The following is a 27,862-nucleotide window of genomic DNA, read 5'->3' as shown; positions in this document are numbered from 1 at the left end:
ATAAGTTGTGTATACTTAAAATTACACCAATACGCTTACAATACACTTATAGTTGTGACGGGCATCAAAATCTGTCTGAGACACAAAGAGACCTTTATTGGCAAAGATTACCGTATTTCACCTGGTAGGCGCGTGGTTGAAAGATGTGTACATTCTAATAGGATCCGGAATATATGAAACCTCAGAGAAGAAGGGTTCCCGTTTAAGCACTTATTGATGCAATTTCAGGTCTATGTTCACGTTGACTATTTTGACAAAATTCTGTATTAGAAAATAAAAATTGTATTTTGTCATGTTATAAGTTTGTTGTTATATCAATTTATTAGTGGTTGCATTTATGCAACACTGTAATAGTTTATGCAACACCGTAATTGAAGTACTAGTATTAAGGGCGGGATCTATATTAACAAGTTTGGAACTTATCCCAAGAAATAACTAGAAAGTGTTTTCACTCGTAAAAACAGATGTCTTCCCCTTCCCCTAATTCAACGTTGAGACCTCAAACAATTCATTTGATTCCTTTAATTTCTACTTTCAAAAAGACCAAGTCCAAAATTGTTGCCATTGAAACAGAACAAAATGAAATTGAAAAAAGACTCAAACCCCTAAAAGGCACATCTACATAATATGGAGAGGCAGTATACCAATTTGGTGGAGATTGTTCAAGTAGTTTTAAGTTATGTTCCGGAAACAGTGGGGAAGCCGGTGTGTGTGTGTGTGTGTGTGTGTGTGTGTGAGACTTAATGCCAATGAGGATATTAGTGAAAATACAGTAGCTTCATTCACCAAGTAATTACCCGATTTGAAGGTTTGATATTTTCTCCCGAATCAGTGTGGCTCCAATCCCAATGGAGGGACAACCATGGGTATTAGGAACCAATCATATCCCAGAATCCCAATGAGACCAAGAATTATTCAATAGGGTGAACCAGCATGAGGTACCGGAGACCTATTGTAACCTAGAATCACAACAATGGAGATCAGCATGAGGTACCGGAGACCAGCATGAGGTACCCTATTGTAACCTAGAATCACAACAATGGAGACCAGCATGAGGTACCGGAGACCTATTGTATCCTAGAATCACAAAAATGGAGACCAACATGAGGTACCAGAGACCTATTGTAACCTAGAATCACAACAATGGAGACCAGCATGAGGTACCGGAGACCTATTGTAACCTAGAATCACAACAATGGAGACCAGCATGAGGTACCGGAGACCTATTGTAACCTAGAATCACAACAATGGAGACCAACATGAGGTACCGGAGACCTATTGTAACCTAGAATCACAAAAATGGAGACCAGCATGAGGTACCGGATACCAATTGTAACATAGAATCACAAAAATGGAGACCAGCATGAGGTACCAGAGACCTATTGTAACCTAGAATCACAAACATGAAGACCAACATGAGGTACCGTAGACCTATTGTAACCTAGAATCACAACAATGGAGACCAGCATGAGGTACAGGAGACCTATTGTAACCTAGAATCACAACAATGGAGACCAGCATGAGGTACCAGAGACCAATTGTAACCTAGAATCACAAAAATGGAGACCAGCATGAGGTACCAGAGACCAATTGTAACCTAGAATCACAAAAATGGAGACCAGCATGAGGTACTGGATACCAATTGTAACATAGAATCACAAAAATGGAGACCAACATGAGGTACCGGAGACCTATTGTAACCTAGAATCACAACAATGGAGACCAACATGAGGTACCGGAGACCTATTGTAACCTAGAATCACAAAAATGGAGACCAGCATGAGGTACCGGAGACCTATTGTAACCTAGAATCACAAAAATGGAGACCAGCATGAGGTACAGGAGACCTATTGTAACCTAGAATCACAACAATGGAGACCAGCATGAGGTACCGGAGACCTATTGTAACATAGAATCACAAGGGAGACCAGCATGAGGTACCGGAGACCTATTGTAACCTAGAATCACAACAATGGAGACCAGCATGAGGTACCGGAGACCTATTGTAACATAGAATCACAAGGGAGACCAGCATGAGGTACCGGAGACCTATTGTAACATAGAATCACAAGGGAGACCAACATGAGGTACCGGAGACCTATTGTAACCTAGAATCACAACAATGGAGACCAGCATGAGGTACCGGAGACCTATTGTAACCTAGATTCACAACAATAATAATAATAATAATAATGGATAGCATTTATATAGCGCAAATCTCCGAAAGGACTCTTTGCGCTTGCTTTGTATTCCCCTCGTTCACTGGATTTCAATCTCAACGGCACATCGTATTGTCAATCTCAACTCCCTTGGGAGCATACAACTCTTGCAGCAACTAGGCTCACCGAGTTATTGTGGCATACCCATCCTTACGAGGTACCCATTCACAGCTGGGTGGACTGGGACACATAGTCACAGTACTTTGTCCAAGTTCACTGCACGTTGCTGTTCCCACAACTGGGGGTTTGCACGTATTCATGTGGCCACCATCTGGTCATATACCAACAGATTCGTGGGTTCTTTTAAGTGCACAGGGTTGTGTACTGTACACTAGGGGTTGTGACAACACTGAAAGAGTCTGCACACAAAGTTGACTCCAAGGTTTTTACACCCGGTCACAGGTGGGCTCGATCCCGTCACCTCAATCTCGCTGGATCACTAGCCTGGCACTTTAGCCAGTTCGCCCCCAACATGGAGACCAACATGAGGTACCGGAGACCTATTGTAACCTAGAATCACAACAATGGAGACCAACATGAGGTACCGGAGACCAATTGTAACCTAGAATTACAACAATGGAGACCAACATGAGGTACCGGAGACCTATTGTAACCTAGAATCACAACAATGGAGACCAACATGAGGTACCGGAGACCTATTGTAACCTAGAATCACAAAAATGGAGACCAGCATGAGGTACCAGAGACCTATTGTAACCTAGAATCACAACAATAGAGACCAACATGAGGTACCGGAGACCTATTGTAACCTAGAATCACAACAATGGAGACCAACATGAGGTCACAACAATGGAGACCAACATGAGGAGACCTATTGTAACCTAAAATCACAAGGGAGACCAACATAGAGGTACCGAGACCCATTGTAACCTAGAATCACAACAATGGAGACCTACCGGTATTGTAACCTAGAATCACAACAATGGAGACCAACATGAGGTACCGGAGACCAATTGTAACCTAGAATCACAAGGGAGACCAACATTATATACTACGGGCCAATTCTAACCAGGAATCACAAGGGAATACCAATATGAGGACCAATACAGAGAAGGACCAACATGAAGTTCTGAGAATAATTCTATTCTATTCTAGAATGAACACAAGGGAGGATCTCCATGAGGCACTTGGGACCAATTCTATCCAAGAATCCCCACAGGGTAGGACCAACATGAGGTACTTGAGACCAATTCTGTCCAAGAGTCCCCACAGAGAAGGACCAACATGAGGCACTTGGGACCAATTCTATCCAAGAATCCCCACAGGGTAGGACCAACATGAGGTACTTGAGACCAATTCTATCCAAGCATCCCCACAGGGTAGGGCCAACATGAGGTACTTGGGACCAATTCTGTCCAAGAGTCCCCACAGAGGAGTACCATCATGAGGCACTAGGCACCTAAACTGGCCCATGTATAGTAGTTCCTGTCCTGATACAAAGGAAAGGTGAGGTAGCTTCATGATTCATGTCAGTACACTTAAATAGTGGGTTTGATGCGATTCAAATTCCTAGATGCCATCACTGCAAGGATGCTACCAACAATATCAAACATACTATGTAACATATGAAACAATCTCTAACAATTCGAAAACATTTTATTCAAGCTTTGGTCAAATTTGCTTTTACTATTACAATACTGGTACATTCTTGCAGCATTTGCCATGAAAACAACAAGGTAATCATGGACAATATACATTTGTATAGGTGTGCAATCTTCATTACTTGGTAAGATGCATTCGTTGATATCTGTAAACATATAATTGTACAACACTTGTATAGACTAGATCAAATATTCATAACATTGAATCCACATCATTGATAACATGCTGGAAGTCCTGTTACATATATCTGCTACTGAATACAGTTTCAGACAGGACAGTAATTCATGGCACGGCAGACTCACTGTACTAATATGAATGAATCAAGTTGTTCTTAACTTCTTTGACTTGTATATTATCATATATATTGTGAACCTATTCAATTCATTCACAGGCTTTGGTTTGAGCTGGAGTCTTATGAGATAAAGCAAAACAAAGACAACCATACAAATTACTTGTATGAGATAAATATCATGAATTAAGAGAAATTAGTTGTGATTGTCATCTGTTGCAAAGTACCTATTTTTAGCCAATAACCATGATGGGAAAACACTTTTTAAATGCTTAAATGCACACTCCATGGTACGGTTTATGAAATGAGTGTAATCAGAAACCTATAGACTGATCCATATGATTGTTATTGAATAGGAAGACAAAGAGGATTTTCTAACCACTCAAAAAAAACCTTCTAGGCTTGCTAACAAATCGCCATTCTATAGTCAACACAATAATGAAAGACAAGAGCATAAAACAATCATCATTGTAATAGTACAGTTTGCATCCAATGTTTAAATACAGACATAATATGGATTTCATCTTTCAAAATCGTCAACAACATTTACACTACACAACAATTACATGGGGAATTACTAAACTGAAAATAATTTGTCTTTGCTCACTGCTTAAGTCACATATGACTACATGCAAAAGACATGCAAAGTTCACTGCAAACAACTAACTGCAACCTTGACCTGACCTCTCCAAGAGCACAATGACTTCCCGCCATGACACCTCATACTAAAAGACAAGAAAATTGAAAAAGCAACAGATATTTGTTTACATTTGTGTAAATATACAAATCAAATCATCATTAACAAAATTTTGAGCTGCTTGCAAACAAATACGCATAAACAGATACAAACTACAAAGTCGACGGAATCAGCATTTCTAGCAGAAACAGAAATGTCTACAGATCAGACACAAAGGGTATAAAACATATTGAATACCAAAAGAAAAAATCAATACCCAAGTGAATGATAATGTGACAATATACACAATAGCTAAAAGCATGTGAATTTCTGTGATTCTGAAGCTGCACATGGATGATAAACAACAAAAAACATGATCGAGGATCCAAAACCGTACAGTAAAATTATCTTACTACTGTTAATATACACTAGACTCATTCACCACTTAGCCCAGTTCAATTGAGATAATGCAACTAGCAGCAAGTAAACACCTGAATCAACTAATACCATGCAATATATTTTAATCATTATTATATGGAGTAAACTATGGCTAAAACGAACTCAAAGGGTCCACAAATTTTAATTCGGTTTCAACGGAAATACACAGCATGTGGCCGACGCCAAACAAATAGTTTGTTATAAGTGTGTTCTTTAGAAACACTTTTCTGAGTGTTATTTACAAAAGCTTAGACATGAACATGGATGAGAAACAACAAAAACTGTGATCAGGAATCCACAAAAATCCAGGATAAATTATCTCAGTTCTGTTATCACAAACACATTATAGTCTCATTCACCACTAAGCCCAGTTCAATTGAGATCAGGCAAGAAAACAGCTGAATCAACTAATAGCTTGCAGTGGATGAATTTTTTTTATCATAATCATATGGAGTAAACTTTGGCTAAAACAAACTCAAAGGGTCCACTAATTTTAGTTCCTTAAAACTGACTCAAAGGGTCCACTAAATTTAGTTCCTTAAAACTGACTCAAAGGGTCCACTAAATTTAGTTCCTTAGTTCCATAATAAAAACACTCAAAGGGTCCACTAAATTTAGTTCATTAAAACAAACTCAAAGGGTTCACTAATTTTAGTTCATTAAAACAAACTCAAAGGGTCCACTAAATTTAGTTCCTTAAAACAGGCTCAAAGGGTCCACTAATTTTAGATCCTTAAAACAGACTCAAAGGGTCCACTAATTTTAGTTCCTTAAAACTGACTCAAAGGGTCCACTAATTTTAGTTCCTTAAAACAGGCTCAAAGGGTCCACTAATTTTAGTTCCTTAAAACAGGCTCAAAGGGTCCACTAATTTTAGTTCATTAAAACAGACTCAAAGGGTCCACTAAATTTAGTTCCTTAAAACAAACTCAAAGGGTCCACTAAATTTAGTTCCTTAAAACAAACTCAAAGGGTCCACTAAATTTAGTTCCTTAAAACAGACTCAAAGGGTCCACTAATTTTAGTTCCTTAAAACAGACTCAAAGGGTCCACTAATTTTAGTTCATCATAACCATTGTTCTTTATTCACATTTCAACTAAAATACTCAGCATGCAGACCGGAGGAAACAGTTTGTTATAATCATGTTCCATATAAACATAGTTTACTGTGTGTTATTATATACAAAAGCTTAAAGGTCACATGCAACCAAAAAATCAAACATAATTAAAACACAATTATCACTTCTTCATGACATATAATATGCATTGCTGATTATGAAAAAACAAATAAACAAAATTATAAGCGTATAATCGCAAATCAAAAGTGCAATATTTTGTACTTGGGTTTACCTCCCTCGAAACGAAGCAGCCGGGATACCGAACCCAGTCAGAGCGGGTGGGTGTGCACTCAAATGTAACGGCTGGTTCATTAGCAGTTGCCGTCTTCACGGCTCATTGTGTGTGTATATATAGAGATGTTAGGTTTTGTAAATACATGCTCATTTTTTGTGTATAACATTTTGCAATCAACAGACATCATAACATGTCATGTGTTCAAGTATCACACCTGCGTGTCTGTGTAATTACATAATGTGACAGAGGCCGAACTCGGGCCATAAATCAATGCATTTTGTTTATGGTGTATAGCCTGATTGGTGTTAAGTTCAAATTGCAAGTGGTCAGTGATCGCAGTTGTGTATTGAATGTTGTCATTAGCAGACAGGCAGGCAGACACACAGGTGTCAATAAAACAAGACATTGAGTTTTGTCTGTGACAGCGACATATCTATATCACAGTTAGAAATTGTGTCAACGCTAAATAATGACATTGCTTTTAAGTATCGAACTGAGAAAGTGACTCGGTAAGAAGAACGTGTGGTGAAATAGACAAATGAAATTATATAAACAGTTTATTTACTGTCATAACATATAAAAAGCTCGCGCCTGTGAGATATCAACAAAACATTACGAAAATAGCTCACACCAAAGCCTTCACCGAGTATTCACCAGACAGCCCGCTTCCAAGTTGCGCGAACCTATTTCACTGCGCACGTGCTATGAGCGCAGCCCAGCTGTTGAAACAGAAAAGTATGGGGAAAATTAGTGAAACGTTTGAACTCCGATTTCACGCGGTGTTTTTCATCGCGTTATTTTTCAACTTTATAAGTTGAATTTGCATTTTTGACGCTTTGTTTCGGTAAGTCCATACCGAAAGGTATCAGAATCTGCAAAGTTGTGTTTTACGTTGCATGTGACCTTTAACCTTGTCTGAAGAAATTAGGACAGGTATTTTGTATACACATTCTGCCCCTTACAATATTTTTTATGAATATTGGGTGTTACTGATGCGTAATCTATAGAAATATATCACTTTGATAGAAACAGGTCTAAAAGAGCCCACAGTAAGATTCGAACTTGTGGAAAACATAGCCTTACTGTATTTAGCACAACAACACTACAATAAGGGTGAAATGGAGGGGGGAAATAATAAGGTTTGGCACAGTGAGACAGTGATGGGTTCCTAATATGATTATTATCAAAAGACTAGTGTATTTACACAGACACAGGGATTTACAGGACGTGAATTCCTGCGTCCTATATGCAGAAAAATTGACAATGGATGCAACAAAATTTATTTATTTATCCACAGTGACTCAGAAAAAGTCGAAATACTTTTTATAAAAATTCCAATAAAGCGACAGTAAGTTATCACCGAATTTGCTACTAGCTGGGTTATGGTATTATTTGCAATTTAATTACTGTAACAATGTGATGATCATGATACACAATACAATAGCAGTATTAACAAGAAGACAAAGTCATCAATATCCCCCGCAATGGCAAAATACTCTTCATGATTATGTCTACGAGTTATGATTATGTCAAATATTTAGGTGTGTACATAGAAAAGTGGAAGGAGAGTATTGAAAGGGTTTAAAAGTTCTGCTCCAGAAAGGAGCACTATCACCAATTTCAGTGTAAGTCAAACTTGTTGCCATGGAAATGCCAAAAATATTTTATTCAGAATTCCAAAACTACCAAAAGGCACCAGTACACCACCAGATCTATCTATGTGCCAAGTTTGGTGAAGAAATATTGAATGGTGTTAGAGTTCTGCTTCGGAAAAGAGCACAACCACCGATTTCAGTCTAAGTCAAACTTGTTGCCATGGAAACCCCAAAAATATTTGATTCAGAATTCCAAAACTACCAAAAGGCACCAGTACACCACCAGATCAATCTATGTGCCATGTTTGGTGATCTACATATTGAACGGTTTTAGAGTTCTGCTCCGGAAAAGAGCACTACCACCAATTTCAGTCTAAGTCGAACTTGTGCCATGGAAACGCCAAAAATATTTGATTCAGAATTCCAAAACTACCAAAAGGCACCAGTACACCACAAGATCTATCTATGTGCCATGTTTGGTGATCTACATATTGAACGGTTTTAGAGTTCTGCTCCGAAAAGAGCACTACCACCAATTTCAGGCTAAGTCGAACTTGTTGCCATGGAAACGCCAAAAATATTTTATTCAGAATTCCAAAACTACCAAAAGGCACCACTACACCACCAGATCTATCTATGTGCCAAGTTTGGTGAAGACATATTGAACGGTTTTAGAGTTCTGCTCGAAAAAGAGCACTACCACCAATTTCAGTCTAAGTCGAACTTGTGCCATGGAAACCCCAAAATATTTTATTCAGGATAATAATAATATTTAAGTGTCTGGGAACCCCATTTTGTTGTCCAGGACCCTTGAAAGTATGAGTTCAAGGGACCCTCAAATACAGGACTCAAGGTAATTCCCTGCAGACAAATTTGAAATACTATATTGATAAAGAATATACTATCATCACAATTAAAATCTAGGTGGCGTAACCAGCACAATGATAACATCACAATTAATTGAAAACCTGTTTCATTACATCATTAACAGAACACACACTGTGAACATGAAACAGACATGACAGGAGAGAATATAGTGACAAACAAGAAAGCTGAAGCTAAAGCACATTTATAATTCCTGTAACACTGTACAAATCCCAATGGAAGTGAGGCATACTTCATGGCACCCTCAGGCAGGCGTCCTTGGTGTGGCATACATCTTGATTCCATTCTCTGCTCTCAATACAGCTAAGGTCAGCATCTTGATGTCGTGATTTTCATCAAGGCGAAGGGTGAACCTTGAAGAAAACACGATTTTGTCAATAATGAATCAAAATATTGGAACAAAAATTCATGTCTGATCTAGGTCCAAGGTCATTCCAACCTGCTATGTTTACATTATCCAGTTGCAGTCTCTGCCAAGGGTTTTCTTTCTCCAGGGATTACTGGGATCGTCTAAAGCTGAAACCTACGTATTTCACTTTAAGTTGTAATTAAGTTTCAGCTTCATTCTTACTTGCGTCACATTTTGACAGCTGTCGGAGGTGTGGCCTCCTTGGCTTCATTCTGGGTCACATGACTTCCGGAATGTATAGTTTACATTATATGGACCCAGTTCCGGTTGCTGCAAGTTCATGCACTTTCAAGTTTCAAAGTTTATTGTACAGTTAATTGGTTTTAATCTGTCCAGGGTTCTCAATCTGAGTGGGACAGGGACTACTACAGCCACCTGGATGACGAGCAATGTAGTCCGTCAAGATGACAGTCGGTATGGTGTTGAGACCTAGTATTTTCAGTTCAATGCTTAATCAATAAACTCGTTATTTGAACTTTATCTACTTGTGTGATCCATCTGCATTTCGTCAGTTTCGATATTCACTATTTGTCAGGTTCTTGTGATATATTTTCCCTAAACCTGTATGTATTTTGTCAAATTTTCTGTCTGGTGGCAGCATCCATTATATTTTTGTAGTTTGTCTACTAGTAGTTATCGACAAGTCCTTGGCCGTTCCATTACAATATGAAGACAGACAGTGAATAAAGGACACCGGCCTTTGTCTAGTTAAAAGTGTCTGCTCTGAGAGCAGAAGGCTGGTGGTCCAAACTTATTTATTGTTTCCATGCCTGACACTCACCATGAAGGTTACATAGCAAGAACTGATTAGCTTGAAGTGAGTGAGTGAGTTTAGTTTTACGCTGCACTCAGCAATATTCCAGCTATATGGCGGCGGTCTATAAATAATCGAATCTGGACGAGACAATCCAGGGATCAACAGCATGAACATCAATCTACACAATTGGGATACGATGACATGTGTCAACCCAGTCAGCGAGCCTGACCACCCGATCCCATTAGTCGCCTCTTACGACAAGCATGGGCTACTGAAGAGTAATTCTAACCCAGATCTTCACGGGTCTGATTAGCTTGAACTGATTTGATCAGAATCCACACTCTCTGTCTGAGTGGGGTATCAATGCTAAACTGTGGCATGTTGTTTAGGAAATAAAGTTCGCTCTACCCCAATGTGTTTTGTAATAAAGTATAGTTTTGCCCTGAACTATTATAATTAAAGCACGAGGACGGTAGTCCGAGTGCTTTGATGTTATAAAGTTATAAAGTTCGCTCTACCCCAATGTGTTTTGTAATAAAGTATAGTTTTGCCCTGAACTATTTTAATTAAAGCACGAGGACGGTAGTCCGAAAGTGCTTTGATGTTATAATAGTTCAGGGCAAAACTATACTTTATTACAAAACACATTGGGGTAGAGCTTAACTTTACATCTTTTCTAAGATGCTAAATTTAATACTTTCTAAGGATAATTACGATTAATTTAAGGCAGAAAACAAACGACGGTGTCGGTGGCCTAAGTTAAGAATCCTCGCGACAGGGCTAACTGGTGCGCTGTTCTATTGATGTGTCAGCTCCCCTACGTTAAGACCTAACGTTACCAGAAAAAACAAATGATAACAGTTTGATGACGGTTTACGTTCGGATTAAATATCTTCTCTGAATTATTTAATTACATCTGTCATTAACGTAAAACCATATGGGGCAATATGAACGTCGCATTTCTACTACCAACGTAAGTTTAGATCAGTACATCCAGATGAAGCTGAGTAGTCAGTTTACATTCCACGATTGCATTGTGGGTATGTAAACATTGCGAACGTTACCGTCAATGCCGAAAACGTGGTGAGTCGAATTGACACATTTTAACCGTCGTAAAACATAAACGTAATGTTTCCACCAGTGATGTTAGCTGCGTGAAGCAAATGCAAACCAAGAAACGGGATGCAACGGAGTAGTTTACTGTAGGAGGCCGTACGAGGCGATGACAACTGACATGCATCGTGACGTCACTTACATTGTGACGTAATGTAAAATAATTGATTACGAGGGGGCACACTAGAATGGCGCAGTGACGGGATAACGTCATTCAATTGTTACGTCATCAAAAAACTATACCTTTATTGTCTGATAATGTATTTTTTTTCCGATTGTTCTAACCACTAGGCATCTTAGAATTCACTATAATATCATAATTACTATATAGCACTATAATACCAGCGACAGTATCTAACTAGTACAGCCACAAACTTACACATATACACATATGTACATGACTATTTAAGTACAAAAACTCCGAGCATTAATGTTAAACCCATTTCACTCAACCTTAAATGAACCACTTTAAGAACTACCTTTCACCACTTTCTAAAAGGCAATGTGTATTCATAGCTTCAGGCATGATGCACCTACCACACTTCTCAGAGAGGAACACAAAGTAGGTTATCTAGACTGCCAGTAGTCAGACTTCCTTTTTTGTGGAAGAGAGAGAGAGAGAGAGAGAGAGAGAGAGAGAGAGAGAGAGAGAGAGAGAGAGAGAGAGAGAGAGAGAGAGAGAGAGAGAGAGAGAGAGAGAGAGAGAGAGAGAGAGAGAGAGAGAGAGAGAGAGAGAGAGAGAGAGAGAGAGAGAGAGAGAGAGAGAGAGAGAGAGTGTGTGTGTGTGTGTGATATGATGATTTTTACGGAGAAGCGTGTACAATGTGACTGACCCCCCAAAAACTTATGTACAAAGTAAGTGAAACCCACCCACCCCCTGCATGTCATGTAGAAAATCAATGACCTCCCCCTTCCGATATTTTTTTTAGCATAATTTTAAATATGTTTATGTACAATTTATGTACAAAATTGATGACCCCCCTAGTACAAGGGTACAAAATTGATCATGCACGCATACACACACACCACCACCACCAAAATGGGTGACCCCCCTTAAAATTATCATCACTCCCTCTGGCAATAAATTATGAACGGTCACTTAGGTGCTAGGGTCCTGTACACGCCAAACACAGAAATGTACTAGAATCAGCACTTTACTCAGAAAGCGTAATCCCAAAAAGAACAGATGTTATAAGAGGACAACAGAAGGCCAGATGCCGGACAACTGACATTATGTTACCTTTATCTTATCTTCTCTGACTGCTGAATCTGATTGGTTCATATGATCTTGATAAAGTACTGGGAGGGAAATAAACATGTGAGTAGGAGAACAAATTCCACTGAAAAGCATAAAGTAGTACATTGCTTACAGATCAAAGAAAATCACCTTTCAATAAAGTAGGCAAGATAGTAAGTTGTACCATTATCAGTGCAGTTCCTAATACAGGATGCACAAACCACATATACTCCTGTCATATTGCTGAAACTGATAATGTACCACATCATAATCACAAATCTTATGTCCTGCCTTTCACAGTAGAAGGACACTGAAACGTACTTACCTGTGTAGTATTCGTGCAAGGACGACCTTCATTTCATGCATAGCAAAGTTCTGCCCAATGCAGTTCCTAAAATAGACACAGACAGGGATTAAGAAAGGAGGCAAAAATTAAATATGTTTTTGATTAAAGTGAGTGAGTGAGTATGGTTTTACGCCACTTTTAGCAATATTCCAGCAATATCACAGTGGGGGACACAATCAGCAACACCATCTGAGATGGAAATATGGCCGTTGACCTTCTAATTCCTCACATGCAGCAAAGGTTTACTTCCAATGGAGACAAAAATGAAATATGTTTTGGGTTAAAAATCAGACATTTTAACCAAATGTACATTTACATATGGTTTGTATGGACTGGTGTAAATAAAATTATGACTATCAGAAATTCAAAAAATATTCTTAATTTTGATTGGTCTGGTTCTAAATCACAATACCTACCTCTGACTTAATCATCTGATTTTAAGGACTTTGAAAGTAACATTTTTGGAAAAGAATTCCTTTCTCAGTCTTTCCATTACAAATTTAGCATTGTGACAAAATATGACATAGATATGTATATCTCCAGAGTAAATACCTTGATCCGGCAGAGAAGGGAACATATGAAAACGGGTCCTGTGCCTTCACTTCTTCAGAAAGGAATCTCTCAGGATAGAACTCCTGGGGTCGATCCCACACATGGGGGTTGTGGCACAGATTGTATAGATGCACAGCCACAAATGAACCTTTGGGAACGTCATACCCTGAAGAAAACATGGGTCCAGGGACTAAAATTTCATATCTCGAGCCATATATGTGAACCATATTGGCCACAGCAAGTGCCCTTCAGGTACATCAGAAACAAGAATCCTCAGACCAGCTTCTAGACAAATCAGTGATAAATAATCATATGCAACCTGTGTCCAGTGGTTTAGTGTACATCTGTCAGCTGTGTGGGGATTCTAGGTTAGAACTGATCCTCAACATGGATGGTCTCATTCAGTGACTTGGTTTATGGCATGTCAATGCATTATATCAATCACAGAACTGTCACAGGAAGGTTTACTCCTTTAAGTACACTATCACAGTTGAAATACTGTAAATCTTGAAATTAATGCACATCCAAATTAATGCAACTGGTGACTGTTATTTTCTAAACATAAATGTGAAGTTAAATTCATGCGATGAAAGATGAATCACATTTTTTTCATTCAATAAATTTCAAGATTTACAGTATTAATTTCAAGATTTACAGTATTGCTAAATGTATGTGCATTCATGAACACATGCATATGCTTCTACCAAAGAAATTATCTTTGTTTTCCTCTTTGTGTCATGGACTGACTGACTGAGTTGGTTTGACGCCGCTTTTAGCAATATTCCAGCAGCATCACGTCGGAGGACACCAGAAATGGGCTTCACACATTGTGCCCATGTGGGGATTCGAACCCGGGTCTTCAGCGTGAGGAGCGAACGCTTTAACCATTAGGCTACCCCACCGCCCCTTTGTGTCATGGAGAATGGCAGTAAGCCACAACTGTGTTTCCAGTTTAGAGGGTAAGTTTCAATTAATATTTACAGGTACTGAATCTCAAACTGCAACCTCTTCATTGAAAGCACTGTTGTTTTAATGGAACACAATGTAAGATCTCATTTCATCTATTAAAAAAACATCCAAATTCATCAGGCCATATATTATTTAAATACTTGAATAAAAGGTTATTATTTAATACATTGTGGCTTCATATCCTCTACAAATAACTAGATTCACAAGGATATACTTAGAACATACCCCCAAGGACTGTGTCCTTCGTCAGCTCGCGCTCGATGAAAGGAACAGGCGTTCTATTCCTCAACGACTCCTTCAAACACAGAGAAAAGAATTCCAGCTTGGGTAGATCTTCCCTAAAAGAATGGAGAAAGTATTAGTCATTGAACAGGAAAATCAAAACCACATAGCTGCTTAGTTTTTACTGAAATATTCTATCAGGCCAGACTCACATGAGGTTAACTTCTTTGTGAGGCATTTTAGAAGTTGTAAAGGGGAAAACCAAGTTCTAATAGTGAACTTCTATATTGCAATGAGTGCGCTGTTTCGGTGTAGGTACTGTAGTCCGTTTGATTTCATTTTAGACCGATGAATTGCTCACTAACACAAAAACAAATAATTGCAACAAAACCAAATTTTGCAAAGTCACATGAAATCGACAGACCAACTCTGATCATTTGTCTCATAATTTTGGACACCCGAATAAAAAAGTTGTTAAAAAAAAGACCATTATTATGTTGTCACTTTTCGCTAAGTCTTACGAGGGGGTTCCACTTACTGGTAGAACAGCCAGGTGTGCAAGTTGTACATGTGAAATTGAAATTGCACTGCACACCCGTGTTGATTACCTGGCTGTTCTACCAGCAAGTGGTCCCCCCTCATAAGACATAGCAAAACGTGACAACAAAATAATGATCGTTTGTTAGTACCTACACTGAAATGTCGCATTCATTGCAATATAGAAGTTGACTATCCATAGAACTTGGTTTTCCTTCACATGGGGTTGTACCTGAATAAGTAAAAATAAACATCAAAACAACCAGTAGTAGAGGGAATGATTGTACGGGACCAAGTCCAACAAAAGCCTCTGCAAAGCCTTATTCCCCAAATAAGGCTTTGGTCGGACCCTTAGCTCTTGCTACCATTACCCCTACTATAAAAAAGTTTGGGACGCTAGCGGGATACGAACTCCCGCGGCTGAAGTGTGTGGGATTGCGTATAACGTGCCGCTATGACATAGAAAGATAGAAAGGTTCTAAAAAGTAGTAAAATGTCCCCGGCAGCCACAATTCCCCAAGGGTGAAATCGAAAAGATGATGTTGCGCTTCCTCCCCTTGGGAATTGTGCCGGCTGCCTTTCTCTCACCATGAGAGTGCCCTCTCAGCTAAGTGCTTTAAGCGACCCAACTGATATGATCTTGATTCCTTACCGAAACACCTCACATCACACAAAGTTGCAAGGAATCTCCTGAGGCAACGGCGGGATACGAACCCACATGTATAGCTCGCGAAACTATACATAATGGGCGCACCACTCAACCGATTGAGCTACCGGGGACATAGCTGAATCATCTCGGGTTTAACGGGTCTATCCTGAACTAGCACTTTCCTGATCACGTGACACTATCGCGGTAACACTGTGCCGCACGGTACGATCAATAATTCTTCTCTTACAAAACCTCTGCCCGGCCCATCCCTCAAGTAGTACAAGTTAGGCTCGTCTGCTTTAATGTCCACTTTATCTATGTTGTAAGTTTTGACTGACCATATAGGATCGGTGGCTCGCTTACGGCTATCACCCTCGTGTTCCCCTGGCTGGTATAGATACCTCACTAGGGCCCTGTCTGGTATCTGTTTCTCCTTCCCACGCAAAGGAGCGGCCGACTGTGCAACTATTGATTTTAGTTTGATAGCGTCTGCCGGCTTTTTACCGGTGAGACGGGTGACTTCATGGTTGATTGCCGACACCACCTTAGGTAACCTCGTGACCCATTCAGTCGATCGCTTCCCCGGGGTGGCCATCTCTCTCGCATACTGATGTCTGAATAAGCGTTCAGCCAAAGTCCTATTAAATCTCTCAACTATGGCTTGGCTCGATGCGATGGGCTCCGGCCGCCACCTTCTGACCTTTAACTATCGTGTTTGGCTAGCAGTTGTGACACGGCACCCATGAACTCCCCGCCCTGGGTCAACTTGCAGCTCTGTTGGCCACGTCAGCGGACTGGGCGTTTGTATATAATGTTCAATCCTCTGGCTACCTGGACCGAATCTTTCGTGGTCAAGGGTTCGGGCTTCCTTGTAGCGACTGGCTACATCCACGACTGTTAAGGCATACTTGTACCTTTTATCGTGGGTAGGAACAGTAGGTCTGCCTGGTGAACGCTATTAGGTATGTTAATGCCGAACTTCCTTCTAGGCACGTGGCGTGGTGGTGGTAAATAGATCTGCCACAGGGCTTGTTTTTCAAGCCACGCTTTGGCTTCCTCGGCGGTACTTTCGCGCCATTTTAGCCAGCTTATCTACAGCGCTGGCTCCTTTCCAGTACCCACGGGCTATAGTAAATAGCCTCAAACTTTTCTGGTTCCGACGACATATATATATCTATGTTCTTGGTTCAATTTTCTCATGCCCGTCTGCCAGCGTCGCGTGTTTATCCCATCAATAGCTATCCAACGTTTAGTATCCATAGGCGACAGGGGCGTCTTGTTTATAGTCAGTCCGTTATATCCTATGGCCATCACTTCTAAGTGTGTTCATTTTATGTCTAAAGGTACGGGTCTTGAACAGGGCTTCCTTGAATCTGGCGTGTTTGATGTGTTGTTTCACCACGTGCTTCTTAACACCCTTAGCCTTCCGGATCTCACTATTGTCGGCTTTCAGTATGGAGTACATCTTAGGCCTCAACCCTATGTACTTTCGGCTATGGGCGTGCCAGCACACTCGTCCTTCATCTTACCTAGGACCTTTTTATTTACCGTACTGTGTATGGCATGGTCCTTGGGGTAGTCGCTGGTGTCGTGACAAATCGAGGTGTTTTTCATGTCCTCGCATTACCGTCCTCAGTTTGAATCTCCATCAGCAGGGAATCCGTGTCAGTGTACAGCACTTCACACCTGTCGTCGTTACTGTTTCTTAAGCTCGTTGTAGTAAAAGTCGTTACATCAGGTGTTTGGATAAATCGAGGATGCTCATCCCCACGTAAACAGGCCGGTTGAATTTTATGTGGCTTTTCTTCATGTGTAGGGCAACTAGGTCATCGGTGAATATCTTGCTACGGTTGAATGCGGACTGGCTATCAGTCTCCTGAGCTTGTCTTCCTCATTCGACCGAACCAGCTTCACGGTCACGCGTTTCCTCAGGTTCTCCATAGTCTTACCGGGAACACCGAGTTGTTCATGAGCTTATAGAGGTTTTCTCAAAGTCACTGGTGGCAAGCTTTGGAGGTCTGTGTTCATTCTGATGTAGGGTTCCATCCATGGGCTCTGGTCGAACATGAGCACCCTGTGTATTTTGGTCAGCCTCATACCCAACGACAGGGTACAGCTGTAGGTTGCGATAGTGAACTATGTACTTGGTCTTATTCATTAAGTTAGGGCACGAGTTTTCAACGTCTGCCACCCGCCCACCTAACAAGTTATGTTGGTACTCAGACATCCAGTCTGGGTTAACCCTCATACGTTCGGGGGCCAGGGGTAGCTGTTGTGTGATGTGTAATACCTTAGGGTATTCTAAGTCAACCTCGAGGATATAACCTTTGTTTGAATCTGGTGCGATGCTCATAACATCGACCTCCTGTGGCACCCATTCAAATCCCCTGTGGGTAGATACTGGCTCATAGCCCAGCCGCATTACAGGTTGTTGGCGTCGAGGTAGAGAATGTGATTGGTTGGCTTGCTAGGGTCGTAACCCTTCAATGTATTGATTATTTGCTTTTCGGCGTATCGTTTGGTTGCCATGGAGATCCCACCTCGCAAGCCTTTCTCAATGAATAGGTGCATGTCATAATCTGTAAGCAATTCCAACTTAACTCCGGTCTTTTTTAAGCAAGGCATCCCACGACAGACCTGGGCTGGTGTAATACCATCGCGGGTCGAGTTTATACTGCTTGAAACATGTCCGCCTAAACGTCTCAAACACGCCGGGCTAACAGCAGTACATCTGTCCTCAAGTACAGGTCGTGATAATCCCCAGGTTCTTACAACCCAGTTTATTCCATACGTTAATCGCGCGTGCAGTAATCGTCTTTGGGATATTTCCGAGTCGGTCAGATTGCTGTAAAATTCTCTGATGGGAGGTAGTCTGGTCTCGGCCGAACTTGGGCCAACTATCCATGTACTCATAGGGTACACACCCTTCCTCATAAGCAGGGGTCTAGTCTCGGCGTCTGTGTATCGGTCGGTGATAGGAAGGTATCGTTGGCCTTGACCAGACTGTCTAATGAAGACAATAGAAATTGTACTGAATCTATGAACCTAAGACCGTTTAAGCTGAAGGAGATGTATCTCTCCATGTTGTTGGGGATGCACGTTATATTACCATCGATTTTCGCGATGGCCTGCATGATCAAATGAGAGTCGCACCCTCTCAAGTTGTGAAAGTCAACGGGGATGTTTATTATCTTAGGGTTGATTCTAAGCTTGAGGTTACACGCGGCGTGAGCGCCTCTATACTTACCGGTTACGTGACAGTGATCTCTCACGGAATCACCATTCAGTGGTGAGTCGCACACGTGACAATTAGTGCTACAGGCGTGAGCTAGTCGGTCGGCTCGGGTCATACGCATGGGAGCCACTCTATACAGTGCATTCCTAATAATTTTTCTTCCTCCTGCAAACACTTTAGAAACCTTTCAGCCGCGTCCGGGACCCTGTACACTACCGAGCTTTGTTTCCCGTCACAACGGAACGACGACCACGATATCCAAACCCACAGGCTTCATGCTCCTGTGTTTTGAGTGTGGTTGGGGTATCCCCAACAACCTTAATAGGTTTGACCAAGGCTTCAAAGTCGGCGTATATGATATAAGGCACAGACATTTGGTTCTTGTGGTTGTCGAATTTTAGGATATTGTCACCATCCTTGGGCATGTCGACGCGTATGGCCGTCTGCCCCACACCTTGGCAATCCTCCCTGTGGGATTCTAATAAATCAGCTCGGCTGAAACCGTGTAGGCATCGCACACAAAAGTGTTTTTTCCCAACGTGTTTCGACTGGTCGTGCTGAGATGTGTTATCCACATGTAGTGATACTTTTCACCTCGTTGGATCATGAATATATTGATAACTTGGCGACCCTTCTCCCCCAACGATGGGCTGACCCTGTGTACTATTGTTGTGTTACCTTCGTGCCCAAAGACATTTATAGCTAGATTATTCTGTTTTTCTACTTTAGTGATCTGGGATATGGGGGTTGGTTCATCTATACCATCCCAGTTGAGCCCATCATCTTGGGGATAGCTAGAAAGCCTGTCTGAATGAGTGTCAGCTGGAAACAAGGCTGACCTGATAGCTACCCTCAGGCAATCGTCTCCTCTATTCTTAACGCTTACCATGGCCTGTTTTTTTCCTATAGTAGGGGCAAGTCTAGGTATGACCCGCCTCTGAGCGGCATGCGTAGTTAGCTATGTCTAGATAGACATTATCGATTTTATCTACAGCCCACCGGACCCCAAGTGTGTGTGTAGCGTTCTAGGTATTCCCGTATCTGCTGAAAACTGGCATCGATCGATCGTCTATGGTCTCTGTATGCGTGACAACCTCTTGCCTACCTCTGAAGTAAGGCTGAACGTACTCAGTGACCCCTCCCCAACTTGCTTATCGGCGACATTTTAACTGTGATCTGAAACTTGATGCTTCCCAGACTGGTTAATTCCTGATTTATTTTATCAGCTATCAGTGGCTTAATATCTGTAATGTCTATGTTCCTATCAACATGCATCGCCAGCCTCTTAAATAATTACCTACCTGCTAAGCTCAGTGGGTATGAACTGTAGGTCAATAGCTCTATTCTGCCGTAACAGTTCTACAAGCTGTGGTTTCGCCATCACGGGAATACCCACCTAACCCCAAATCACGTACCTGGGTTTTAATTGTTTTACAGTGGGAGGTTTTGCTCACGGGGCATGTGATAACAATGCGATTAACCCGCTCTCCCAGGTTTGAATAACCCGTGAACCCAAGCTGTTTTGCTTGAGCTTTTAATTGTTTTACCGCATTGAGGAGTTTCTAAACCTAGTAATCTCAACAAGGCTGGCTTCCGCATTCTAGAATACCCTATCACACCTCTCTGTCTGGCGATTTGCTTAAGCTCACAGATAGTAGTCATAATTAGCGCATACACACCTAAGAGAATTAATGTCTAATTGGACCACAGTAAAGGGAGGTAACTCATAAAAATATAGTGAGGTTGTTTCAATCCAGTACTCACTACACTGTTATCTTGAGAAGCCGCGTTCTTTTATGTAGGCCTTTTTATTCTCGTAGATGAGGTGATGTCTGACTACGTTAAGCTCCGTGAGCTTTACATAAACAGTAGTGCCCTTTGACCCTATGCCACACACAGAACACGCGTGTAGTTCGGGCTTCCCATGTGGAAACAACAGTACCCCTGAGTCCTGCATCTCCTATCACAGGCTTCTTTCTTCCCCATAAGTATGTATTCACATCGGTATGGAGCAGGTCTCATGTTTAGCATACTTATATGAGTATTTAGTCTAATTGTTTCAAGAACCAACGCAGTCGCTGCAATACCCAGCGCTATGAATACCAGTTCACGGTCCATTTGCCCCTTGGATGGTGTGTAGTACTGAGCGAGTGTGGGTTTATTCAGTGGTTCCAATTGTTTACCAGTTAATAAGTAGTATTCTTTCGCTGCATCGTCGACATCGTGGAATGTTTGAACGGCATGCTTTTCACGCCCTGAGTTGTTCGTTAATGTAATCGATCCTCTGAGGCGTTTTTAGCGCATACTCAGTCTGTGCTGTTTGTAATTTCTCAATAGCGAGATCGTGCGCTTCCTCTCTTCCTGTATTTCAGCCGCGTGTGACTCTCGTAGTTTCGAGAAGAGGAAATTACTCCTCGAAAATGCCAGGGCATTCACTAACGCCCCACCAACCATCATGGCAATCGTAGCCATCCTATATTTACTTCATAATATTTTCAGGTAGTATCCCTTTGTTTTACTAGGATGTCTTTTGTAGCCATCGCCATACCAAGGTTCATTATGAGAATACCCATATCCTGCAGGTTGAAATCTAGCTTGATAGTCGGTTGTTTAAGCACCATTTTAGTCAACCGAAATATCCCTCGGCTAGACTGGCGACCACTGTGGCGTGGTATCGTCGTTGACGAACGTTTTCCCCTCAGACATTATGTATATGATATAAATATATTAAATTATAACATGATATGCGGGTTGACCTCTAATTGTGGGGGAGGGTTTCTCTCCCTGGGATCCCTGTGTCGTGTATATAACCACGAGATAGCCACGGCAGCAGTTACGCATACAACTAACAAGAGTCGCTCCGGGTGAGTCACCCTGATAATTTTATGTTGGTTACACCACCGTTTTTTACCGGCAGCTACTCTCTTAGGATTCTTCTGCCTGGTGACTGTGGGAGGGGTCACCTCCCTGGAGGTTTCCTCCAGTTGTTGGGGTGGGGTCTCCTCTGAAGGTGGGGTCTCTTCCTTGGGGGTCTCCTGTGCAGCATCCATCTATACTATTATTATTATTTTTCCTCTCAAATTGACAATGCTTTGCCGTAATAATCGCCGCCGTCACCGGGGCTAACAACATACCGTATTTGTGGTACAGCTCGCAGCTAATAGAGCTCAAGGCATGTTCGATAAAGGGTCTTTCTCAAGGTCTTCCCACAGGTAAAGTCGGCTCCGGGGGATGGGAAGAAAGTATGGCCTTATACCAGTGTATATCTGGGTCATAGCCGATCCTATTGTTTTTGTCATTTCTGAACCTAGTCTAGCCTCATATCTAGCGTTACAGTTTATCGATTTCTTCGGCTGACATTTTGTGAATTTTATCTGGAGTGTACTCCCCAAAGTAATGTTTGGCTTTGCCACCAACAATAACGCCACCAGTTTCTCTACGCTTATCATCGTCCACCTGTGGTGATTGGGGTACCAACAATTGTTCGAGCAGTTCATCACACTCCATCTTATAATGTAACAAGTAAGTTTTAGTTTTAATAATATAATACCCGATGCAGGCAAAACATAGGGAAATGAAGGTTAAGTTACACACGACAAACACTTCAAATACCATAGCTATAACTAAATGCTAAGTATTTATACTAAGCATTGCTAAGCATTGCTAAGCATTTACTAAGCATTTGCTAAGCATTTACTAAGCATTGCTAAGCTAAAACACCCTATAGGCTACTGGTTGGTCGGTCTTGAGCACGAGCTTAGCGTGTTTAGTTTCAGCGAGCTGTTTCTTCACCCGTTCCCGTTCTAATTTACTCATCACATCGTTCTCTCTCAAACACTCTTCCAACGAATCCCTGTCCTTGCAGTGAAATAAGGCCACCCATCGCGTCAGTACCCAGACGCTGTGATTTGCGTGTCGGCCAGAGAAGGCCAGGTACGATAGCATGTCTCTCTTTTTTGTTATCTCACGATTAGCGCTGCAGTCATCCAGTATGAACAATGTCGAGTCCCCTTTAAATTTCATATGGTAAGCTTTCAACCAGTCCTGCAGACGTGGTCCCGGGTCGACTCTGTGTACGTCCGGGTCCGTCATCACCCAAGGTCTTTCCGTGTACGTTTTATTCATGCTCAGAGTAGGGCACATGATAACGATGTGGTCGAACACATCCCTGTAGTACCCCTCCAACATATCCAACACGAAAACGGTCTTCCCACAGCCAGTCTGCCCGCACACTATGGCGCAGTGTGGGTCGCGGGGTAAATCAGTAGATGGCTTGCACGAATCTCCCATTGTCTATATTAAGTTGCGCGTCCATAATCACGTACAGATATAATTTCAACTTGCCAGCGGGTTGAGCCTTCTTGGTAATCTGGATAGTAATCCTTCGCTGCCATTGTCTATGCGGCGTCCGCTACCGCCATCGCAGTTTATCGTCATCCGTGGATCGCATGTCCAACCACAGCCGCATTACTTGGTGGCCAGGTATTCACCGATTTGCACGGAGGATAGGTCCAGGTCCTTGGTTATGTATGGGTGTTGTTTGATGACCGGTAGCTTTTTTATCTCATCCCACTGCTGGTATGGCCTCATACCATGACTGAACAGCTGGTTGGGCACGCCCTCTATGGTCACTTCCACCTTTTCAATCTCGGGGTTGAAAAACTTCTCGCTGTCCCTCCGGAACGGCTCGTAATCCTCCACGGGGACGACCAGGATGCCTTTCATCGATCGCGCCGGCACGTTCAGGTTGATATTCCACACAGTGTCGCTCTTATCTCGCACGACTGATCTATGCCTCAGTATGCGGTCGTACAGGATGGCCATCTTCCCAGAGTACTGGCTTCGAACCTGCCTGGCCAGCTCCGGGCTAGTGACCATGTCGAACTCCAGAGAGATGTTGTCTATGGCGTAACTGGCCTCATCACCGCTCGGGCGCACGCGCACTACTTTGCTGTAGTCGTTAAACGTTAGCTCGTATTCAAGCCTATCACCCAGCTGCCTGGTAAAGCGGCGTGTCCCGTGAGCAACTTCGAAGTCGAAATGACACGCAGAACCGGTTCCCGTGACGCTTGAGCGATGGCCTTTTCACCGTCCGTGATCTTGATAACTGGTCTGCCGTGAAGGCATACCCAATCGCAACCGGTCGACGGTTGCTGATACCCTGGTACACGCCATTGACACGCGTCTCCCTCGCTTTTCCAGAGATCCCCGTAGCAGTGAAACACGCCGCTGTCGTCGATGCTCAGCACCTCGTTACCGCTGATCTTGATGGTGGTTTTCTTGATAATGGCTTCGACCCTACGTTCCGCACTAGCTCACGCTTGTCGTTGTCGGAGGTCAACGTGATGTTGAACGCCAGTCGAACCGTGCCTGGTACAATGAGGTCATTCTCGCCAAGGTTTGGAAATCTAACCAGCAGAGTTTGGTTCTGGTCTATCTTGCTGGGATTGTTGGTGATGGTCACCGACTGGCGACGGACTCTGGCGCCTAGAGGCTCTCTTGATCTTCTGAAAGGATCTAGTTTTCTACCGTACATTGTTATATAAATGAAATATATAAGTTTTAATACTAAATAATGGCTGAAGGCGGTCATGAAGACATACCTATGGATAATATGTGGGATAATACCCAGGCATTCGAGGATGATGAAACCTCATTCTCGCAAAGGCAACGAACTAGTGCAGCAGGCCGTCAACGGGTTTTATGATGGTTTAAAAGGGGATAGAAATTACGTTAGAGCCGTTGGGGCGAGACTATTCCAAGTTTTTGTTGATGGCAATGGCACGCCATAACTGAGGGGTCGCCTGGAGATCGATCTCATGAATAAGCGACGACGAGAACCGCTTGCCTTATCAACACTCACCAGTCGCCATGGGGTGACTTTATTCAGCGATGAACTAGGCTTCATAGATTACGGGGCGCATACGACCTAAAGCCCTTCCCTTCAAGATCTGCAAGACATCAGGGCGCCACATCGGATCAAGATATGACTGATAACATTGAAAAGCTGTTGGCCACCTACCATAACAAACCCTTACCCGGGTTAGAATTTACCGCTCGGGAACTACGGGGGCTGGACAAGGCCATGCAAACCATTCGCGGACATCTCGTGAACAACACGGCCAAACTGGACGCGATAGACGACCACATCGCCCATGAAAAGGCCAAACTCGGTGAAACGGAGGACGAGTCTCTGAAAGCCACCATCGAGGAACGAATACGTAATTTGGAAGATGAAAAGAAGACCCGGCTAGAAACGGCATCCTCCTTCCGAGACCAGCTTCGATCCCAGGTCAGCCGTGTGCGGGAAACCGTTGATCGAGTCCTCCACCAAGACACCACTCAGCGGTCCACGCCGAGTGTCGGTCAATGTCACACCACACCCCGTTGTAGCGCACCACACGGCGAAGTTGAGTTGATTCTGCCAGAACTGCATCGGTTTGTTGAACCAAGCGTGAACTACCTTAGCGTTAGTCACCGAAAACTTATACTTATCAAACACATCTATGAACTGGGCGTCGAAATACAACCCGGCAGCGACAACGATCTTCATGTGGGGGAAATCTACGTCCAGTTTAGGGTAAAACACTCCAGGGGAGTACATTTTAAAACTATTATATAATGAGCATATATACTCTAACATGTACATAACACTTCCAGGAATAACGAAAGCGGTGAGGCCGCTCAGCTGACGACGCCGATCGATAACACGCCGGGTCAACTCGGCAGCACTGTGCGATATAACCTACCTACCGCGATGGACTAACATCAACGCTTAGCAACAATAAACTGTTCGTAGGTGGTGCTCGCGAACCAGATAACTGCCGGCTACTACAGCGCAGTGTTCTCTAGCGACGAGGTCTTCAAACCCCTAGGAGCCGAACTCAAGATGAACGACTCAAACGGCACAGTGGTGTTAATCAACAACGGAGAAACTCCTTGAGACTTGGCCGACCATTGGTGAGGACACTTTCGGTATGCAGCCTGATGAGATAAAACCAACGACTACCACCACAGGCACTAAGTTACCCGACCTAGTACCGTGATCGAGCTGTGCATTCATCTCAGCCAGGTTAGCACAACTGACAACATTCAAGGGGTCACCCTTCCACTATACTGAGAGCTGTACCGGTGAAAACGGAGAAATACAAACGACGGTAGAACCGAAATCGCTTTCACCTCGGCAGTATAAGAGGTTAACCCAGGGCAACATCCCTGAGCTGATAATATCGGTGTTAGATATAAATCATAATCTCGCGGAATATAGGATACCTTAGCATAACGCTGCACATAAAATGACCAGCGACAAGGTCCTGGAATGAAGTTGAAAAATGCATCAATGTGGGGATCTCTGACCTCGGGACACACGCTGATTCGACGACTCGAGTAGATGGTAAATTGTACTTTGCAACTGAAAACAGCATTTACAAACGCGTTGAAGTCCCCTCCGGTGGTACTAGCAACCTAAGTGATATAGTAGATACCACAAGAGCGGCAGTCAACACTAAGTACACCCTTGTCAACACCGGTGATGATAACTGGATAATATACCCATCGCTCGAGGCAAACTGTTCGACTTAACCGATGTTGAGAGCAACGTGACGGCTATCACCAAAAATAAGCCATATACACTCGCCTTCACCGATGATGACAAGTGGGTGTTGTTACCCGATAAAGCCGACTGGTTTCTCAATATTAAGCTCGGCTCCCCATAATGTTCACGGATAACAAAGACAACCACCTAAACAAAGTCGCGGAACAACGGAACCCTGCTCGTGGCTTACGCCCGACTCAGAGACGAAGCGTAGTCATCAGCCCACTCGCCAGTATGGCAGCCCACATGCTATCGGGTAAACCCGGATGCAAAACGTGGTATTGCAGTTGGTGTCTGAATTCGGCGTGGTCAAGATCCTAGAGAGTCTACCGGCGAACTCAACACTGATCATCCAAGTCTACCTAGGGGAACCATCGCGGGATGATGTCGAAATCGTGAAGGGGGTCAAACTCCGTGGGGAAACAACAACAGTATCACGCTTGGCAACGCTTTCACGCATGGGTGGGTGTCGACTCCAAACCAGTCTGCAGGGTGTCACCGTGATCGTGGAAGACACGATATCACTAACCAAGATCTTCCTACCCGACAACATACACTTCATGGGGTGAAGTGCACCCCTGAACTATTATCAGAAAACCAGTTGGAAATTATATCGTAATAGTATTATAGCAATGACCAGTCATCGTCCCAACACCACGCTTTAACGCACCTAGGGGACACGGAGGGATTCGACCAGCCTGGTGAGGAAGACACCTTATACATCCTGCACTTGAAAGACAACGTGTATAGGAGGGTGTCGTTATCAGATTTTAAAGAGCTTGAATGGTTACTAAACTTAACTCTCACCGCACCTTATATCTCCCTGAAACAAAATAATACTATCTCCGAGATTAGGAACAACGGCATGATTATAGGATCATTCGTTCCGAATCTAGTGTACAAGTCGTACCAATACCAGACCACTCGGGCAACATGTTAGCTTCCAGTGGGAGGGTAAAGACAGAGATAAAATTACTCGATCACCAAGAGGTCTTTAGAAATGTCGAAAAACTTCACATTCATCATAGACGCCTATCTCGGAGATATAAGTTTGACTGCGAGTTATATTAACATTATAGATGATATGATGATAGGTTGGGAAGCCAGGTGTAATAACCAACGTTGTTGTATTATTAAGGTATCGGAAACGACCCTGTACCAACC

At 42.6% G+C, this 27,862-nt stretch overlaps 1 protein-coding gene across 1 annotated transcript in view; it reads right to left on the bottom strand.

The window, feature by feature from the left end:
- Positions 1-8,959: 8,959 nt before the first annotated feature.
- Positions 8,960-27,862, bottom strand: part of LOC124287462 (ultra-long-chain fatty acid omega-hydroxylase-like) — a 102,800-nt gene continuing 83,897 nt past the window's right edge. Inside the window, exons 9-12 of the mRNA XM_046724015.1 lie at positions 14,687-14,799; positions 13,493-13,658; positions 12,920-12,985; positions 8,960-9,431 (exon numbers count right to left, since the gene is read on the bottom strand). Coding sequence (XP_046579971.1) covers positions 9,323-9,431; positions 12,920-12,985; positions 13,493-13,658; positions 14,687-14,799 — 454 coding nt within the window. The 3' untranslated portion in view covers positions 8,960-9,322. The remainder of the gene's footprint in view (positions 9,432-12,919; positions 12,986-13,492; positions 13,659-14,686; positions 14,800-27,862) is intronic.

The sequence above is a fragment of the Haliotis rubra genome, unplaced genomic scaffold (genome assembly GCF_003918875.1).
Source record: "Haliotis rubra isolate DU_JTF1 unplaced genomic scaffold, ASM391887v1 Scf400, whole genome shotgun sequence".
In the NCBI taxonomy this organism is placed as follows: Eukaryota; Metazoa; Mollusca; class Gastropoda; order Lepetellida; family Haliotidae; genus Haliotis; species Haliotis rubra.
Note: the sequence above shows the minus strand (reverse complement) of the source record. Positions and strands in the feature narration are given on the sequence as shown.